This window comes from Apteryx mantelli, chromosome 2 (assembly GCF_036417845.1).
Source record: "Apteryx mantelli isolate bAptMan1 chromosome 2, bAptMan1.hap1, whole genome shotgun sequence".
NCBI classification, from domain to species: Eukaryota; Metazoa; Chordata; class Aves; order Apterygiformes; family Apterygidae; genus Apteryx; species Apteryx mantelli.
This window is the reverse complement of record NC_089979.1, coordinates 122481564-122502750: the sequence shown is the minus strand read 5'-3', so window position 1 is coordinate 122502750 and position 21187 is coordinate 122481564. Positions and strand designations below refer to the sequence as shown.

The 21187-nt window shown below is 47.9% G+C and overlaps 1 protein-coding gene across 1 annotated transcript in view; it reads right to left on the bottom strand.

Annotated features, from left to right (window-relative positions):
- Positions 1–18684: 18684 nt before the first annotated feature.
- Positions 18685–21187, bottom strand: part of GASK1A (golgi associated kinase 1A) — a 32309-nt gene continuing 29806 nt past the window's right edge. The window contains exons 4-5 of the mRNA XM_067291434.1: positions 20799–20902; positions 18685–19844 (exon numbers count right to left, since the gene is read on the bottom strand). Of these exons, the coding sequence (XP_067147535.1) occupies positions 19634–19844; positions 20799–20902 (315 nt within the window). The 3' untranslated portion in view covers positions 18685–19633. The remainder of the gene's footprint in view (positions 19845–20798; positions 20903–21187) is intronic.

Below are 21187 nucleotides of genomic sequence, written 5' to 3'. Positions count from 1 at the left end.
TGGGTTTGTACCAGGTGCTGAACAGGTTGGGGTGTCAGCGGGGTCCTCTGCTAGGTGCTCCCCTGGGGTCCTCCCTTGTGAGCTCTCAGTCACCCTGTGAAGCAGGACCGGATGACTGGCCTCAGACTGCCTGTACGGACCCTGATCAACATGCAAGGGAGATAAACGTGTGGTCTGCTCTGCCTGAGTCTTGGCCAGAGTTTCTCTCTCCGGGGAGAGATTTTAGAGATTTTGCAGGGTCAGGGGGTTCTGGGGACTCAGTTGGATGTTGTGCTTGGTAAAAACATTCTTTAAAGCCACTCTGAGCCTGGTTAGGGCTCACCTGGTCCAAGGACTCCTGTGCAAGTAGGACAAATATTCATTCCTCATTCAGCACGTCTTTATATTTGCCAAGGGAGATGAGGAATAATGGTGGGAGCTGCTACAGCAACCAACAGCCCTAGCAGTCTATTAGACCAGTTGTAACGTTAACCCTCCTAGGAAACATGCTGGAGGCAGCTGTCGGACTACCCAAAAGTCCTCCAGATACCACATGTTCTCATCTGAAAATAGGTGCAACACCTAGGTACCTACATCCATATAACTGAGTCTGGACTGATCATCTGGATCTGGGGTAAGAATTTTTGGGGAGTGGGAAGGGGAGAAAGATTAACAGAGGTTGAATGGAAATTTTTATTTTCCCCGGGATTTTAATTTCCTTGATCTGCCTAGTGAAGCTAGGACAGACTCATTAGAAATCAAATCAATAGTCGGTTTAATCTGTGATCTCTGCAGTTCTCTGTAAAGGGGGCATCTTGCCTTTCCTTACTGTCAGATCCTGCCTCCCTTCATCTCTGATCTTTTGCACTTGGTACAGGCTTTGTAGTCTGTTATCTCTTGCTTCCTACTTTAATCAAATCAGGGGAGCTGGCTGCAAATCAGCCGAAACTGTTACGTAAAGAGCCCTGAACTGTGTCCTTGAAGCAAGGTTAGAAATTAGGACAGTCCAAAGTTTTAACTCTGGGCCTGAAAATAGATGGGGTCCATCTCAGTGTTAACTATATCATAGCAGACATAGCTATAGAAACAGAGTCCAGGGGTATTGATGTGAGGCCACTCATGTATACCCACTACTATGTGGGTATAATGGTGTCCTTTTTCCTAGGGTGATCAGTGGCTCTAGTTAACATTTTTTAAGTCTTTAGAGTGAACTTCGTGCAAAATTGCCAGGCGCTAACACTAATAATTTTTGACAACTATAACTGAGAATGTCCAGGGCTGAGATGAGGTTTTTCTGTTCTGTCAGCTCCACAACCACTAGTTATGTAACAGAGGGGTTTTTTTTAGACAGGTGAATTATTTGGAAAAGAATTATTAATCATACATTTATTGATAAAGGTGCCTCGACAGGGTGTTGGCAGAATAAATTATCAAATCTCTGAGGAAAAAGAGAATGAACATTTTCTTTTCTTGTCAGATATCTAAATGGTGATTAAATTTATCACAGCACTGCAGAGTACTTAAACAAATGGCAGCCATGTGATTTGTGTATTTCATGAAAAAGCAGCTACTGCACTCTCCCTGTTAGTTGTTTAACACACAACTGCTTATTAGTACATTTTTAAAAATTTGCTTTGATGCACTTAGTTCCAGAAATTCCACGTCAGAAACCTTATACCAGTCTTGTGAGCCCTGCCCAAATCTTAAAATAGCTCTATCACAAGCATATTTTGAGGATTCTCTATTTCCTTGTCCTCCGTGGATATGTATTTCAGAACAACACTTGGAGGTGTGTGGGGGGGAGCATTTCTGTAAGTGATTCACCATTAAATGACTTCTATTACAAGCCATATTCCCTTTGTGACTTCTACCCCATATAGTTAATTAATGTTTGGCCCAGCTACAATTGCAACTGCACTGCAGATGTGTGGGAAAAAAGATTTCATGCAAAATCAATGACAGATTAACCCACCATTTAAATCGAGGATGCAGACGCAATGTATGCTTCTCTAACATGTCAAAAGATGCTAACATGATACACCTTTGTTTTACCATACCCCTTTGAAATTATAAACTCTAATGTTGCCAGATTAAAAACATTACAGGATTGGATTGTTTTAACCGTTACATCTTTCTCAGTCTTTTTTTTTACAGCACAATTCCTGTCTAACGCACTGTTTTCTTCCTTACTGAAATTTTGGGTGTGATGAGCTGACAAGACTTTACGTGTTCCAGGAAACAATTGAGCTAACCACCCTGTTGTGATTTTATGATACACAATCTGGAAAAAACATGTCTTTTGACTAAAATGGAAAAGAATCAGTGAGCTGCAGCCCAGCGATGGAGAGCAATCCTGTATGACAAATCACCATGCACTCCAAGTAATGGAGGGGAAAGAATGAGAAGAAGAGAGCGAGCTTTGTTTTGAAGCTTCCAGCAGGTAGCTATGTACCAGATCTGATTTGTACCTGCAAGCGCATCTGTGTGGTTGAAAATTTGGGTATGTGAACTAATAACCATGTTTTTAGAGGCCTTGCTAAGTTCTTTTTTGAAAAATAAGTCTATAAAGGCTGCATATAAGAAAGCTATATCTCCCCACAGTCAGACTGTGATCAGCGTTGTCATTTGTTCTCAGAGGATACTGTCTTTTTAATAAAACATTATTTAATGGTACTGTTTTCATAGAAGAGAGAAGCTAACAAAATATTGATTCTTTACTTACAACGAGGTAGATTTTCAGCCTCCCAGTAATACTGGCAATGATTTTTCCATATATAATGATTGAAAGAAAGGAATAAAGACAGTTCACCATACTTTAAAATATCCTCAGCAGCCCATTTTAGTGTCATAGGAATATATTGTTTGCCTTAAGAATTGTTTAAGGGCTGTACAAGATCAGACAAGGTCTGACCTCTTGCCATTTCTCTCCCTGGCATTCTTGCACGTGCGTGATCCAATGTAACCTAATGTAACATACAGCAACCCATGAAACGAATGTATTATCCATAGACCAAACCTCGGGCTAGTATAAGTCCAGTTACAGTGCAGGAAGAGGATCTGAGGAAATCATAACACTGACATGAATGACATTTGAAATCTGTGTGATCTGTTGCTTCAGTTTTCATCATGCAAAACCGGTGTGTGGGAGCTGGTGATCTCAGAGATGCTTCTGTTGTCCAAATTTGAAGTTCTCTTTTGTAACCTCAGGTCTCCTGCTTCTCCTCAGGCCCTGCTGTCGTAGTACCCAGAGCACCTCCAGACCTCAGTGTATGGAAGCTCAGCTCCCCATGAAGCAGAGGTGTGCTCTATTTTTCAGACAGGGATTTGAGGTATAGGAAGATCAGTGTTAACCAGAGTTAAAAGATTTCAGATGCCTAAACATATAAACAGCCTGTGGGACTTCTGAAGGCCTTGAGGTTCCTAGTTCCCAATTACACCAGTGAGAGTTAAGTGTTTTGAAAATCCTGCTGGGGCCCTGTTTGCATTCCTGTGAACCAAAAGACTTTGTACAGCTCTGATAATAAGATTGCATCTACAGCAGAAGATAAAGAGCAGGCTCAAAACGGGGCTGAAGCTTTCTGTCTGCACTGCGGGCCAGTGGATGGGCTGCAACACCAGCTCCCACAGTCCTTGCTGTGCTGAGGAAGAGCTCAAAGGCCCATTTGCTGGTGGATGGGGCAGATTTGCCAGTGGATGGGGCAGGATTGTGCCTGGCGGTGCAGCTGCCCATTGCCCCGGACAGCAAGCACCAGAGCTTGGGTGTATGATGGGATGCTGAGTGCAGGGGAACGTCCAGGGCTGTCTGGTGCTCTGCCTCCAAATATGCACTTATGTGTGAGCAATGCAGGCACTAGATCAGCCTGGATTTGAAAACGGGCTCAGATCTGCGCTTACCTGATTAATGTAGGCATGACCTAAGTGACATTCCCCAGTTAGACAGGAAATCTATGAGAGGCCAAGAAATTGAATTTCAGTCTCCTAAGTATGAGACTGGAGCCCTAATCATTAAACCATCTCATAAATGTAAATTTTGTAGAGTAACTCTTCTAGACCTGGTTAGCAATATATGGCAGTAGACAGCCCTCTCCCCAAGATTATTAAAATCTGATTTACAAGCACAGTGGACAGATGGCATCTGTTTTTTGCATTCAGTGGTCCCAACAGAATAGAAGCAGCAAATTTCAAGGCTCTAGCTCCGCAAAAACAGAGAAATGACTTTACTGCCCATGCCCCTGCAGGTGTCTGCATTGAAACCTCTGCTTGTGCCACACCAGTGCTTGAATTAGTGAGGTCTGCAGTTACCTTGCAGTTTTCTCTGATATGCAGAGGGGAGCAGGCACTTTCATGGGTGGGTCAGCTGACTTACAACATACACCATGATATGACAGACAAGCAATGTCCTGCACCCTGCTGATTCTACGAGTTTTGGTTGGGTTGCGCCTACCCAAACTGTCCTGTGCCACTTGGCACTCTGCACTGCAGGCCAGGAGTAAACCCTGAGCAGGCCTGTAACCCTGCAGGCCTGCTCAGAGGTGTCTTGTTCCTGGCTGGTCTGCTCTTCCCCCTTTCTGTACGTCTTGAAATCCATATACTCCTTATTCCCCAGCCCTCCCCACCTCTCCTTCCAGCCATGCTTGGGGTGCTCTATTTTCTGCTGAGGTTGGGCTTTATTATCAGCTTCAGCCATTAACTGTTACAGCACTTTCCCACTAACTGTTGAGACTTAATGCTAATGTGCCATTATAATCCAAGGATAGGAAAAGAGGTGGGAGGAAGAAGAAAGCAATTAAAATAGATGGAGCCTGGCTGCTTTAAGTAGTATGTAATAGGACACTCAAACACATAGAGGCAGGGAAGTGATAGCGTTGCAGGCATAAAAAAGGCAGTCTCTACTGAGAGCAATAATAACGCCTTGTGAAGAAGATGAGATTTTGAAGGGCATGTGCAAAAGCATCAACAGGTCTCAGAGCCAGGGAAGCATTAAGCAGCCGCTCCCTCCTCACAGCCCCGGGTCAGAGAGGAGCAGGGAGCAGCAGAAAGCAAAGCAAAACTGGCTGTGTAGCTGCTACCCTGACAGTAGCACGCGTGTTGGGGGGGGGCGCTTTGTATATTTTCTTATATCTCTTGAATTGTGATCAAGCTTAAAAAGACTGCAGTCAGCTGAAATGGAGACAACTCCCACACATGCTATTTGTCACGCCGGTCTCCTGTTTTTAGAAGAGGAGAAGGAATAAAGGAAGGGAAGTGACTGCAATGGAAGCTGGTGCCACCCCATAGGCATTGAGTGCTTGCCTCTTCTGTGAGCATGGATTTTCCCAATATCGGCCATCTCTTCCCAGCTGTCTCAAAAACATCACAGGTAAATGCAAAATGTTTGTTCGTCCTGTGGTGCAGTCGCACGGTCTCAAAGACACACAAATGCTTGATATAATTGGTGATAATCCAGAGCGCACAGCTGAGCTGCAAAGCACCTTAGCACAAGGCCAAGCAGTCAGTCTTTCCCCTCCCAGAGAGCCTACAAATATGCTCAAACCTAGGCTGGGCTAAAAAGCTGTGTTCATCTGGGTCAAAAATTACTGCCCACATCAGCTGAAGAAGAAACTTGGAGCCTGCATCTTCAGAGCCAAAAAAAGCCTGGCTGGTGGGTTAGGCTGACCAGCGTGGTGTGACACCAAAGCTGGGGCAATGCTGGGGAGGTTTGTTTCTATCCCCATGCAGCTATGGAGGTGGGTGCTGCACCTCACGGTCCCTGTGGCCAGCCCACAGGGTGGCATCGTGGCTCAGCTGGGTCTCCCACCACCAGACCACCACCAGCACCAGGCCTCCAAGGTTAAAGCTACCTTAGATAAGCCTGTTCCACCCTACAGCCAGAGCAATTGAATTACAGCTGTAGGTGAGATGCGACCCAAGATTTTGACACATGATGAATCTGAGGAGGGAAGTCTAATTGCTGCAGTGACTACAGCGAGAGGCCTTTAACTCCAGTTTCTTATCTTGTGCTAAAAGTACCGGTTTTTGACAGGGAAGGTTTATTCTCTGAGAACAACTCATGATCACAAATGATAAGCTCAGCTGTGTTACCCTAATACTTTCTTCTCATACATCTACATCTGTTCATGTAGGCTGACTGCTTTTGGTGCTATGTTCTTCCACTTTCTTTCTTCTCCCTCTTTTTTTAAGTCCCTTCAAAAGAAGATAAAGCAGCAGAACTTTCTGATGTTCTAATCCCACCTTTGTGGAGACAGAAAACAGAACAAATATTGTCTCATTGCTAGTATCAAAAGACTTATTCGAGCAGAGTTAAAGTATACAGCTCCCAGGTGGTGCCAGCATCTTTGTGGAGCTTAAAGGGGACTTATGTGATGTATTCAGGTGTTTGTACTGCTCTTGCTGTGCCTCCTCTGTGAAACAGTGCTGGCTTAGGGCACGACCCGGAGGGGCAGTGAATTCAGCAGGCAGCGTGGGCATCTTGTCCCTGGTGAGTTGCATCCTCTGTCCGTAAAATGCCATGTAAGATCACAGTGGTTGATGTGACCCCTCCACAGTCCTTGCCTGCCTTAGCGTGATTTTTCTAGCTGAGATGAGCCTGATGAGAGAAGTGGCATTTCACTTTGGCACTGGAGAAACAAAACTTAGCCCCATCCATGGGGAGGGACCTGCTGTCTCTAGCAGGTGAGCAGTGACAGTACTGAGCAGCTCTGCTGTGGCAGAGCCTCAAGCTTTGGAAGACAACCCATTATTTGCAATTAGTTATTGGGAAACTGTTGGTTTTACTGAGTCAATTATTTAAGCCCAGCTGGAGGTAATGACTAATGTTTCTCCTTAAGACTGAACAATAACATCTGTAGTCTCTTGCAGCCGCTATGAGCCAGTCTCTGAAGTCTTATGAGTTGTTTGCTCAGGAACATTCATGTTTTATTAGATTTGACATGGATAACAGAGCTGTGGAATCACAGTGAAAGGTTTTCTTAAAGCTGCCTCCTAAGCCTTAAAACCAAAGCCAAACAGCTGAGCAGGTAAGTTAGTCTCATGCGTTCAGTGTGTCACACTCCAAATCTGCCAAGCTGGGAAATGTAGGAGGCTCTGGGTCCCCCTTCACAGGCAAGGAGAGGACCATCAAGGGCTGTGGGTGCTCTGTGTATGTGCACAGCACAGGCAAGGTAGGATAACCCCCCGTCCTTGCTGTAGCTACAGTAATGCGTTCTTTTAGGTGCATCTGATTCCAAAGGTGTTCATACAGGTGCCCCCCCAAAATGACTTCTCAGCTTAATGCTGGAGTTCACTTGTGTTGTATTAGCAATGATTTTCTGGCTGTTTCTGACGTGAGAGATGCGTATGCCTGGCCAGTTTCCCCCACCCGTCATCCCTGAGTCAGATGTAAACAGATCACTTGCCAGCATTTTTATAGGCTAAGCCTCCCTGATTGACTGGCATCAGCCCTTCCATTTCATCCTGGTATTCAAACACCAGCACTGCTACAAAATTAACCATTAGATGGAAAAAGCAGGCTGGAGACTGACGTTGAAATAAGTCCTGAATGCTTTCCAGCGGAGGTTTTTGCAGTTCCTAGAATCTGGATGGTGAAAGCGCTGGCTTCTTTTCTCGTGTTTGATGCTGTAAATAATTTCTGGATTTCATTTGCTTTTCTCTGTGCTGGGGTTAGTTGGGAAAGGACAGATGGCACACCAGGTACTCCTGGTGTGGGGTGGCCCCACAGTATAGTATCTCCGTGCAGGGAAAAAAAAATTAGTTTCCCAACTTCTGTCTGCAGGGAAGCTCCTTTCTCAGGTCTCCTTGGTGAGGTCAGACTGGAGAGGGCTCCTCGTGCTTTGAAATGAACTCAAGCACTCTGCACAGTTTCCCAGCTGCCTGTGACAGTGAATAGCCAACAGGAGTATTTTTGCCAGTTGAGAAGAGCAGACTTCTGCAGTTCCTTTCCCCATGTACTATGTGCACACATCTGTGTGCTTTATATTTCTGAGACCAATTAGGCTTGCTGAAGCTCCTGGCTTTTCTGGAGACTTAAGGTCTTTTATCTGAGGCAAGGAAGAAGCAGTGCAAAGTACCCCATCTTAGCCCTCCAGCTAGTCCCCAAACGTTTGGTAGGGGGCATAGGTCTAGGCTACAGGCCCAACACCAAACTCACTCCTTCCTTACCGCACTGCTGCAGATGGCAAGGGTGAAGGAATGATGGACAGAGCACATGAGATATATCAGCTTCGAAGCAGCTCCTTAATAAACTCCTCCGGCCTTCAGTGGGCACAGAGAGGGAAAAGGTCCTGCCAGTCTCTCGATACCTCTGATCTCTATACCCTTAGCTTTCAACTTTGGCTTGAACGGCCTGGATGAACTCTGTCTGTATGTGTATTTAGGTGTCCTTGTTTGCATATGATGCCAGATTTCATACTCAAAAGATAAAGCAAAAAATATCTGACCCAACATGTCCATTCCATGCATACGTTTCACACCACCCCTCCCCCCTGCCCTTGAAAATCAAGGAAAAGTAGACTGGATCTCCTTAAATTGAATATAATCACTACTTCCCTGCTCCCAAACTATTTACTGTGGGCAAGGAGCAGAACCGGCAGCCCCAAGTGAACTAAACAAAAACCATTAAAGGTTATTTGTTCCAATTTAGCAAATATAGCAAATCTCTGCTTCCTGGTATCCTGTCAGCACCTGGATATATTTCCTAGAAACCCAAATCTTAGCTTAGCTTAATAGATCCCTTTTTTAAATTTAACTCAGAGGAGCCAAGAACTCATTTCAGGAAAGGTCAAGGCAATAAAATCCTGATTTGTTTATGTACATAAACAGCCCTGGGACTTAACACACTTTTTTTAGGCTGAGACCTTTGTGATGCAGCCAGAATGGTCAATTAAAACTGAACACCTGCATAAATACAGCAACACTTGCAGCAAAGGCTGTGCCACCTTATCTGTTATCCTAATCCTCAAATGTTACAATAAAAACTCCATCCCCACTCAGATATGGCCAAAAAAATCAAACAGCGAAGAACTCATCCAAAAAAAGCAGGACTGGAACGCGCAGTCCTGCACCTGCTCGAGCTTTGAGCTCGGCCAGCAGCGTTCTCGCCCAGAAGTTGTGCAGGGGAGGCAGCGCCGTACGTCATCGAGAAAGCTGTTCCTGCAAAGTGAGAGCAAGGAAGGTGTGAGCTGCGGTCATCCTCCCACCCAAGCCCCCAGCGTCCCCCAAGGCGAGCAAGTCCCTTCCTATTTTCACACGAGCCTTTGGCAGCATCACGGCCAGGACTGTCATTCTTGTTGTGCCCTTCCCTATATCTTGTTCAAAACCACATATATTAATCTGCTTGGATTTATTTCAGTGTTTTTTTGCTGGCCTGGTCCTTGTCAGGCGAATTTTACCCTTACATGCCTGGGAGAGGGACAGGGCGAGCGACTGCAAGGGCAGTTGGAGAGAGGTGGTGGAGGATCTGCTCCTCAGCAGGCCTGCCCAGAGCTCAGCTCCGGCAAGCTTTGAGAAGCTGCAAAGAGCTGGTTTTCTGGTTTTCTGGCTCAGCTCCTTGTATCTTAGAGTTTTGGGGGGATGGTACTGAACCTACACTTGGGACTAATGCTTCTTTTCTCAACTCACCTCTTTTTTGTTTTCCCCAGGGTGGTTCTCTGACACATGACTTGCTTTGCTGTGCTTGCGCGGGGCTGCCTTAGTAACATTGCCTGGGTATTAGGTGCTTCCAACTTTGCGGTGCCTCCCTCTATAGTTTCCCTCTGCTTTCCCCAGCCTATTTATCTGGTGGGAAAATCTTCACCACTTTTAGATGCTTTCTCAAGACATCTCCACATGCTGCCACCTCCAGACAGCTGGAGAAAGGTCAAACAGCCCGTATGCTGAGTTAACACCCCTGTGAACTGAAAAATTAGCTCTTGGTAACAGCCTAGAGAACTCATGGATTTAAAGATCTAACTTCTCTTCGCTTCTTTCTCCTCACCTCTCCTGCTTCATGCTTGTAATACACATGCCAGGAGCAACATGAGCCACCGTTGTGCCTAGAGTTGTATAGACACCATAAATTACTTTCCCTAATCCTGAAAGAAGGTAAAAAGGCAGATGAAGCATATGGCCAGGGCAACGAGTTGGCTGGAGAAATGAGGAGAAGGAAGGATTGGCTGTGAAAATAGCCAATAGAAATAGAAATAGGAATTGGCCTTAGTGTGGACGGGGTATGTGTATGACTTGTAGATAATCATGTCAACACATTGCAATCTCCCTAGCAGTGCTTTGTATACATTACAGTGGTGTTGAGCTGTCAAGAGGCACTTGAAACATCAGTATGAGAGACATGAAAATTGTTCATGTCCTACTCTATGTAAAATATATCAAAAGGTCTTATTTATCTTCTCTTGTGCGTGGCCTGAAGAGATTTTTTTAAAAAGTTCTAGATCACTTTTAATTTGTCCCATATAATGATTAAATAATTAGACTCAGTCAAAGATCCCATCTGAGGCTGCCATGGCACTTGGGCTCAAGGTCCTTGGAAACCCTTGGCTCTGGTCTGATGATAAAAATGCAGGCAGAAGTGGGCTTGATCATATCAGAAAGAAACTATGCACCCTGTGCACCCTGCTAGCAGAAAATGGTGGGATTTTCTCAGGAGATTTTCTTTCCAATGTCTTCTACAGTCTAGATTATCAGGACTGGCACTGCTTAGCAGGAAAGAAAGAAGGAGAGGAATGGCATCCCCTCATCCCAGCGGATGAGCCCTCCTTTCAGCTGACTGGTTGCATGAGGCCTGCGGGGACTGCACAGCTCATCTGACCTTGTCTTGGGAAACTTCTCTCTATATGAGGTTTTTCCTCAGAGTGAGTCCAGGAAACTGTTTTATTCTCCAGCACGCCAAGGGAAGGGAAAGGTGGGGGAAGAGCTTGGCAGAGGATGCAGCTGGCTGTGTAGACACAAGGTGTTGCAGAAGAAACCAAGCAGCACCTGGGATCCAAACTCCTTGTGGAAGCGGGTGAAAAATCAGAGAGGGGTTGGGAGCAGAGGGCTGCAGCAGCAGGGCCAGCACTGGGGTGTCGGGGCTGGCCAGCTGCTGTCCCCAGCGGTACTGCAGCACCCCAGCATCACTGCTGGGGATCCCGAGGGGTCCTCACAGCCTGTGAGCTGCAGGGAGCTGGTCTCATCCTGCAAAGGCTCTCATGAATCTCCATCGTCTGCACGCTGGTAACACATGGCTGTAAGAACCATATCATTTTAAAATCTATCCCAAGGACAACTGCAGGGACTGAGAAGTCCCAAAGTTTAGGACTCCTCAGAAACACTGATAATCCTACTAATTAATCCTCCTAATCCTCTAATCTAGGGCAGATATCCAGTGCTAGAAGACAATTTCTTTTAAATTTGCCCTTCATATCGCTCATGATCTTCAATCCAGACAGAGCCATGGAGACTTTCAGAGCTATAAAGAATCCCTTGCACAGAGCTAAAATTTGGGGCAGGATGATCCAGGAGAAGGCTGACCAGCCACAGAAAAACAAATGCCTGAGTAATGCTGGAGTGAAAGACTTGTTCACACACAAATGTTGCAAAAGCCTCTGAGTAAGAGTTTTTTCTTTCATTGCTTCACTAATAGCGCCAGTGTTTGGTTTGGGGGTGGGGTGTCCCTGTTTCTCACTTGAAAAATGGGTGATGGAAGGCGGGGAGACGATCCCAACTTCTGGAAGTGAGAAGAGCTATGCTTTCAATTGCTTCTTTAATTTGCAAAATGCTGCTGATTTGCATCTGCGTGCTTGATTTCAGCGCACACGCGCTAGCACTCATTGTGGTTGTGCAAGCACCTTTCCTAAATGAGCCCAGTTTTGCGGCAGCGATGGGCCAGGCTGCGCCGATGCCCCGAGCTGTGTCTGTAGCACGCAGCTGCCACGTCGGTGGGCCACGAGGGGCCAACTCTTCAGCTGAGCTGTATTTGCTCATAGGAATATTAGTGACAGCTACTGCAAATAATCTTTCAAAATCCTATTGACATTTCTTCAGCGTTGTCCCTATGATCATTAGCATGGAGAAGAGATAGAAACAAAAGCAAATAGCTTCACTTCTTCCATTTTACTTAACAGCGGTCTGTAGGAGATAATAGGCAGTTACAAATGTTTGACTTAAATGTTATTTCGGAGCTGCCAGTGGCAACCCGGAAAGACTAAAAACCCATTTCTGTGGCTCTCCCAAGAGGAGACAGCAGCAACGCTGGTTTGCAGTGGCCGCCCAGCGCGGTGGCCGGCGTCCGTCCCCAGGTCGGGGGCTTGGAGGCGGTGCCGTCCCAGCACCCCTCCTGCTCCTGAGTAGGGGGCACGACGCATGTCATTTTTTTGCCCTCTCCTCCACTGCTTGTCCTTAAGGAGACTTTCTGAGCGGTGCGCAGCCACGTCAGCATGAGCCGTTATGTGCCACACGGTCGTTTCTCGCTGGTGAGGCGGCTCCTTCAATGCAGCGCAGCTGCGGCTGCGGTGTCATTTGTGTTGGGATTAATGGGCTGTGACACAGAAACAGGGCTCCCCTAATGTTTGAAAAACTTGTAGGTTATTTATGGTCATCTTGAAATGAAATTATAGGGGACAGAGATAAGGAAGCCAAAGCTTAAAAACATCCTGATTCTCAGCCTTCCTAGGACACAAATGCACAAATGCCTCTGCCACTTTCATAGCTACCAAGATTCAACTTGCAGCCACACAGAGACAGTTTGGGAATTAAATTGCTGGTGGAGATCATGGGTGCTGAGCAGCTCGGAGGGATTTGCCTATCGACAGTGTTCAGACATCCCACTGTAGGGCAGTAAATACATTGCACCAGTATCCGTCCTCTCTCTCTTCCCCAGTTCCCAAAGGCCAGCCCTGGCCATGAAGAGCAGGGTGTCTGTGCCCGGCCAGGAAGGACATCTGCAGCCAGGGCAGGCCTGATGCCTGTAATGGACATGGGAGCAGCGACGCAGACCCTCGCCTGGCCTGGAGCATGGGTACTGGGCTCTGGCAGTGAGGGTCCATCCTGCATCCTGTCCCGAGTCCTTCTCCACCAAACCTCACCAGGAGAGGCATTGCTCTTTTTATACCCTGCTGCACCCCCATCCTGAGCAAACCAGTGTTTCGCCCGTGTTTGTTTAGCGAGCCCAGCAAAACGCTAATCCTTGGAGCTGCGGGAGACCGTGGGCTGTGACAGGTCCCTCCTGGCTTCTCTCTTTGGCCCCTCCACCTTGTTACTTCCCCAGAGTCACCCTCGCTCAGCATCCGAGAGGTGGGTGCCTGCCGCCCCCTGGCCCGGCAGGCCCAGGAGCACATTCCCGAGTCATTTGAAAAGAGACCCCCCCTTTGATTCCCAGATATCAGCTGAGGTTCAGAAGCTCTTGCGGCTCAGTGGTGGCGGCCGGCTGCTTTGAAGCGGGAGGGAGACAACCTGGCGGCACGCCAGGGGCACGGGGTAATCCTCGTCCTGAGCGGCAGAGGCCAAAGCACAGCAAAGCAGCTGCAGAAGCTACTGAAGGCAGATGCACACCAGGTACGCACCGAGTACCCAGGTTACGGCGCGTCTTCCCAAACGCCGCTCCCGCCTTGGTCCTGCTGTGGGATTAGCTGCCAAACCTGCACAAAGACTTGGCATCAGCTGGGTCCAAGCTGCAGCGGTCAGACCCCCGGGGTGCCGCGGGGTTTAGTCCTCCCAGTGGCCGTCCTGCTTCCTGACACTCATGGCCTGGAGCGCTTTGCTGCGGGGACTCCCATAAATCTGGATTTTAATTGGAAAGAGGCAGTAACGGAGGGAAAAGGGAGTTGTGTGTGCCTCTGCGTATTTAAAACACAGCTGGGTGGATTAGTCTGCAAGGGAATTAATGCTGCACTAACAGCTTGAAATTTGCCAGCGCAAGGAGGAAACTTTGAAGATGTTCCTGGCAGGCAGGGGAGGAAGGCACCCTGCTGAGCCCATGCCACCTGCTGGAGGCAATGCCTGGAGGCTGAAATTAGCATTTAAATTCGCATTTCCTAGACTTCCTTAAGCCCAGAGCCCCTCTTCTGAAGTCTGAACATTTGAGCACTTACCTGTGGAGTCTTGAATTTTCCTCTCTTGCACCTGCCCCGCCTGGCTGCCAGTTAGCACCATGGGTCACAAAACCTTTACTCCTTGCCATTTTTTCCTGGTTCGCACTAATATACAGGTGCCCCTTGCTCGCTGGAAGGTCCTGTCTCCGTTAGCTCAGTTAGCTCGGTGATACTGGCAGCGGTGGCATTGCTGTCCAGCGCTTGCGGCGTGGGGGCATGGAGACCCGGGGCTTCCCAGGCAGATGCAATGGTTATTGCTCGGGTCAGGCTGGCGTGGGGTTATCACCTTCCCTGGGAGGGGGAAAAGTCAACATGGAGATTCCTAGAAAAATGGAAATAGAGCCAATGGAAATAGAGCCATTCTCCACCATCTCCCTGCTGCCTGTGAAGGATTTGGGGTGGCACAGCCTCAGCTGCTCTGGTGCCAGCCGAGGAGAAAAGCACTGCTTTTATCCATGGTCACTTGAGAAAGGAAACAATTTTTAAGTCTCTACAACACAGTGTTTTTCCCATTATCTGAACCAGACCAGGAATTCCCAGGTACAAGTAGTCGCAGGTTGCCATTTGCGCAAAGCAGCTGAGCCCACCTTTCCCAGGCTTGGAAAATCACTCCTCGGTGCCCTGCGGTTAAAGTGTGCGCAGACCTTGCATGCACGAGACAGGGCGCTTGCACCAGAGGGGGGGGAAAGCAACCCAGCACCTGCCGCGGAGGGCAGACATTTTTCTCTCCCCAAGGCGAGGGCAGCGCTGTTATTCAGCTGCTCTTTCCTCGGAAAGAGAGCTGGGATCCTCGTGCTGAAGAGGGTTGTTTTGCTGACTGCATTTTGAAGGGAGCCGCACGGGGGGCAGCCCCTTGGCCAGCCATGCAGCCTGCCGCCCACCGGCACGGCAGGGCAAGCCCCGGCGGTGCTGGGTGCTAACTATCGCTTTCAGCAGCTAGCAGGAGGACTATTCATAACGAACGTTATCTGATGGAGGAGGTCAGGGCAGCAAGGCCCTCTGGCCCTGGAGGCTCTGCAGGAGCCGGCCAGGTTTTGGTTGCAAGCTGAGCAAAGGGCTGCAGGCACGCGCCAGTGGCCTCCCCCTCCTGCAGGCACAGCCCCTTTGAGGAAGGAATCGATTCACAGTTGCCTTTCCTGGGTTCGCCGTATCTGACAGCTAATTATCATTCCAGAGGTAATTGTCAGAGGACCCATATGGGATCCATAAACCTCTAATGCTGCAGTATTATTTTGGAAGAATCGAAAGACCGCTGAAGTCCTATATAGTGTTGTTGTTGTTATTCGCATTATTATCACTGCTATAATAGCATCCGAAACTCCACATTAGGTTGCAGAGCCCATTATTGCTGTGCAGCCTCAAAGACAAGGTTATCTTCTCTAGAGCCATTACGCTCTAAGAGGTTCTTAATTGGGGGGAAATAATATGTTAACAAGCTTTAATGAGAGAGTTAAAAAATAAGAATAGAGCTAATGTGAAGGAAGGACAGTTTTGTCTTGCTGCGTGGAGGGAGGAAGGTGAAGCCTCACTCCCGAGAGCCCTGCAGGACGAAGCCGCTGCTGTGCTGGTGACGTCCCGCTTGGCACACATTTAGGCACCGAAAGCACCGGCACGTTTCAAGCCCGGTGCCTGGAAGCATGTTTGGTTGGGGTAACCTTGGCTGTGAGCAGACGTGGTATTTTATGGCATTGCACCATGGCAAGAGGCAAGGATATTCTGTCTGAGCACCAACTCTTTTAAAAACTGAGTGTCATCTCTTCTTTTAAGCCCTTTTTTTAATGCAAGCTGTAAATCTGCTGTGCACTGGCGAAGCCTTTGGGTTCTGCGTGCGTGCACATGTCGGTTATCTAATAAGCTGTTTCTTAGGCTCCAGTGATGCTGCTGCTTATATCATAAATTCAATGATCTTCCCTTTACCGATCATTAATCTGCTTCATTTACTGACAATTTTATACCCTTTTGATAAACTGTTTGCCTAAACATTTGAAAGAAACAATGTCAAAAGCTGTACCTAAGGCATTCTCCTAACTAATGAAGAAAATCCATCACAAGGAGAGTTCATCTATTTCTTTGCTGGATGTAAATAAAATGTCGGGCTAATTTACTTCCATTAATCTTAAAGGCCATTGCTACAATGATATTCCTATATTGCAGTGGATTTTTTTTTCTTTCTCAGCATAAATATTTAAACAAGTGTCAAAAACATAAATAAATTGCTTTCTAAATGCCAGATTATTCTTATATCCAGCAATTTAACAATAAATGTGGATTTGCTTGCTAGCTCTTGCATTTCAGATGGTAGTTGGCCCTTGCTTCCAGGCGTGCGACTGCTACGGCGGGGCTTGCTAAGCACCCTTTTGGCATCTCATCCCAGCATTGCAGCGACACGGTGGCCCTGCAGGAGAGGTGCAAAACCTGCCTCTGCGGCAGGCTCCTCTGGCCGGGAGCTGCCGGTTTCCTCCCTTGCTTAGAGGCCGCTGCCTTGGCGAAGCCAAAGCAGCCCTTCGCCAGCTTCCCAGGCTGGGTGTCTGCAGGGAGCAGGAGCACCCAGGAGTCGTCCCTCCTCCCTCTGCTTCCACCCTGTGCCCTGGGAAAGGCCACCGCTGCAGAGGAGCCAGGGAAATTTGACTAAAACAGAATCACTCCTGAGGTGAGACCTTTTTTGTCACGCCCAGCACCAAGTGCATTTTCATAACTATGTTATAAAACCATAAAGTAAGTTTATAATAGGAAATGTGACATATTCATAGCTGGAGCAAACTGACTCCAACACTACATGTTAGAGGCTGATATGTCCAGAGCTGTCCACAGGGTTTCTCTGGACTGTTATGACCACATTTCTGAGAGACCGTGTGCTCTGCTGTATACATAGACAAATGCACATGGAAAATATGAATATACAGTATACTCTCAGTCTCAGCAAGATCATGGCTTTTGTTTTTATCATTTATCCATACATAGCTCCTTGTTAATTCAACAATGATCTTTATTCAAGTGCATAAATGTTTACAGATGTTCCCACATGTGTGTTCAGCCAGCAAACTCACATGTTACAAATAAGAAAATGCAAAAAATTAGAGAAATCCTCACCACGATGTGCAATGTTAGGGTCGAGCAGCTGTAGCCGGAGGCAATACAAGGGCTGCTGTTCCAGCAACACAACGAAGTCAACAGCCGTGGCCGCCCTGCAGGGCCCCACCTCCTTCTTGTTCTGACTGAGGACTTGACATACATAGGATGAAAAACTCATTTAATGAAATTTCTCATTTTAATGAGGAAACAAGATGGCAACCTATGCTTCACTTCCAAATTAATGCTGCTGTTAGCATGTAGTTTTTCACGGTGTATTTTCTGTATTTAATTATGTTGTGTTATTAGTCTCATTTATTCATACAAGCCTGTGCCTGGACATGGCTTTTCACAGACCGCTGAATGATTCATTTTGCTCCCCCATGTGCTTACAGGCTACGATCGCAGACACTGCCAAGAGCTGCGATCAGCAGGAGCAAAGCCCCTGAGCTGGACATTAGCAGGACTTCCTGGGCCGCCATCCATCCCATCTCACTGCACATCAAAAGGGGGTGATAACTCCTGAGCAGGAGAAGGTGGTGGAGGAAAGACTTTCCCTGCCTAACGCAAAGGCACGTCTCCAGTAAGGTGCTGCCGGCGCTCTGGGTGCACTGGTGACTACTGATGCTTTTTGAGAACATTTGCACTTGTTGATTAATGGCACTCTAGCCTCACTTAATCTTCTCTTAAGCAAGAGGAAAAGGGAGAAAAGAGGTGATTGCTTGTGCTTATCCGCTTGGGTTTTAAAGTATCCCCTTGCAGGCTCTAAACCCGACAGGTTGCTGAGATGGCTGGAGCAGGAAATCCCTGCCTTTTCTGCCTCGCTGGCTGCATGAGTGCCCGTTGTCTCCAAAGCCCAGGCAGCCGCACAGACATTCACCCCAGGGTCATCAAGACTTTCAGAAGTAATGAGTGACTCCAAGTGGCTCGGGGATGGAGACTCTGCCTGTAGCATCTTAACTGTGCCTTGGAGAAACGAAGAGATGCTCTTTGAGGTCCCTCTAAAAAGCCTGGGGCAAATACAGTATCACTTCTGCCAATGCTGGTCTTCGGTTAAATATCCAGTGGGACCCAGCTTTCCTGGAGGGGGGCCGAATCCGCCTGTCCCGGCTCTGGCACATGGCCGGGTGCGTGTGAGCAGGGAGAGCCCGACTTGCCCGTGAGCCATGGGGAAGGGGCGAGACAGCTCTTGGTGGAAACCAGCAGCCCACAAGCCAGAGGTCGGCTGTTCCTGGGACACAAACGTTGACTGCAGGCCTAAAGTGTGAAAAACTCCAGAGAGAGATAGAGATGCACTGAACTAGCCGATCGCTTTTATCTTTCTCTCCTGTTCATTTTGCTTTTGAATTTTCTTTCAGCCCTGACATTTGAGGACCTATTTATCAGGGATTTTGCTGTGCCCTGTCACAGCAGTTCTTACTGTCTGAGCTGCTGGGCAGAAGGTAGAAAGATGAAAAAAACAGGCTGAGTTTTGCCAGAGATGTCAGCCTGCTCAGAAAGCATTTTGCACTTGATTGCCTTTTGTTGAAATATTTTTGCATTTTCATTAAAACATATTTCTGCAAGCCTTAGAAGAAGTTTCATGCAGACAAGCCTAAGAGAGCAGTTGGGAGCAGGAAGCAGGGCTTGGGCTTGGTTTGTCTTTTAATCCTCTCATAGCTAAAAAAAAAAAAAAAAAAAAGAGAGAGAGAGAGAGATTTAAACTTTCAAATCCCATGTTAAAAATGCACCTTGGCAGCAGATCAGGCTTGTTGAATTTCCGCGCATGGGGCCTGAGGAAGCACTCGGTCCACGAGCATGACAAGCTAGAAGGGGAGCACGCTGCCAGATTCGCAGTAGCAGCCACTGCCAGGCGCTTCCCGCCATCCAGCCTGGGCCCGTTTTTTGGCTAGGGCTGAGCGATTTGCATTCATTACCAAGCACACATCATCTACTCGACCGGGGATGACAGAGTTCAGCCCATGTCACTTGTCCTTGCTTATGCCACTTAGAAATCACCCCTCTTTTTTTGCCCAAGGCAAACCAAAATCTCTGCTTTCATTGTTTTGGAAACTATGAAGAAATGATCAAAAAAAACCCCACTGCAAGCCATGGAAAACCTCATAGTGACTTCCCTAAACTTTGACCAACGCCGCTTGTTCAATCTTTTCTCAGGTTCTCCACCGTCTTCCAAAGAACTGTTTGATCCTACAGGTTTCAAATTTGCTGGGGGGACAAAGGCATCCAAAATCTCACTGAAATGCAACTCCTTTGAAAAATCCATGAGGAGACCATTGCTTAATAATTGCTGGTTAATGTTTTTGTCAACCATTTGTGGGTTATTTCAGGAGCAGTGTCCTCCTCCTCTTTCCTACTTCCTGGGTTCCCTTCTCCAAGGTGTCATGGAAAAGGACATCCTACCAAAGGGGGAGGAAAAAAAAAAACTTTTGAAGAAACAATAACCCACACTCAGTTTCAGATCATAAAAACCAGGGGTGCGAGGTATATCCATCGTTGCAAGGCTAATGTGTGCCCCAGGCAAGGGCGGTTTAAAGCGATGGCTCCCTGAACACTGTCAGCTTGTGCTCCTGGATGTACTGCAGTAAGATCTGCCCACGTCTCTCCAGGGTTTGAAGCAAAGGTCTCAGGCCTTCAGAGCCGCCCTGGCTTTCCCAAAACTCCCGATCCACGTACAGGGACTTCAGGAGCACATTTTGCAAACAGCCTGACTTGAGCATGGCCACGGCCATCTCTGGGAAGCTGAAACAGAAAATGAGAAGAGAGAGAAAGAAAAGGGTTGCCTGGGTAAAGCCAGGCAGGGAGGAGAGCAGCCACAGGGTGGCCAGAGGAAAGGCCACCTGCATCCCTTCCCTGTGTTCGGGCTTGGATTTGTTTCTTCTTTGCACAGTATGGGAATTGTGCTGGAAATGGGCATTTTGCTTGGACGTGTGGATGTGAGGAGTAATATCCAAAGCTGTTCTGTGCCCAAGCAAATGAGCATGCTGCAAAGAGCCTTGCACATAAACCTCCACTTTCGAGGCATACACAGGACAGCTTAATTAGAAATGGATCCAAATGAGCACCAAATCAATGGGCCGATAACATATCAAATACCTGCCAGGCAATGGTGCATGAAATGCTGAAATGCCTGATTATTTGTTATTTTTGCGCAGCTGCCAATGAGAGGAAACAAATTAAGATTTGGGTCTTTGGAGACTGCCATCAGCCACACTGATGTGTGATATATGCATCTGCTTGAGCAGGACATGCAAACACGCACAGGCTGATTCTTCCCTCTTTCCAGTTTTGCAGCACTAGGACTCCAATTTACTCCGTTTTTGCTGTGGTGTCAGCCCTGATTTGCAGAATCAGGACCAAGCAGACACGTACAACGGGGTCATGAGCCTGCTCGCCTGCACTGCCTTGAACAGGAGATGGCTCAGCTTCCCTCGGACACTCCACCGAGGTGATGGGGATGAAATAAATGTGGGCAAATACAGCTCTCCCGCATATGCAAGTGGTGCCTCCCAGAGCTAACACTCCTGGCCAAAGGCGGGTGCAAAAATCAGCAAACGACACGCAAGCAAAGGCTCAGCCTTTGCATGGGGGGCACACGCAAGGGAAGGCAGAGTGGTGCCATCCACACGGCGGCAAGCAGGACCCGGCGGGGCGGCGGGGATGTCCCGATGGGGCGTGTGCGTCGGCCCCCCTTACCTCTCTATGCCTTGCAGCAGCCTGAAGTTGAGCTTTGCCTCCGGGTGCTGAGGCCGGCCTGCGTTGTCGATGAACACCAGGTGGGATGGCACGCTCCTCCGGACCTGGCAGCGGGGGCAAGACAGAGAAGTTCACGTATCATCGGGGAGCAATGGCTTTTCAGGAATTTGGGTTTTTTTTTGACGCACGGGATTTTTCTGAGAGCGCCTGGGGCTTGGCAGCAGCCGCTGCCGCGGAACCCTCAGCACCAGGCCTCCCGCCCCGCGCTGCCCCGGCATCATCGGCCACCAGGCGGGAATGGCGGGCAATGGCTGGCTCTGAAGGAAAAGCAGAAGCCGCCGGCGCCCAGCCTTTAAGCTTATGGTCGTGTTACCCTCCACGCTAGCCTC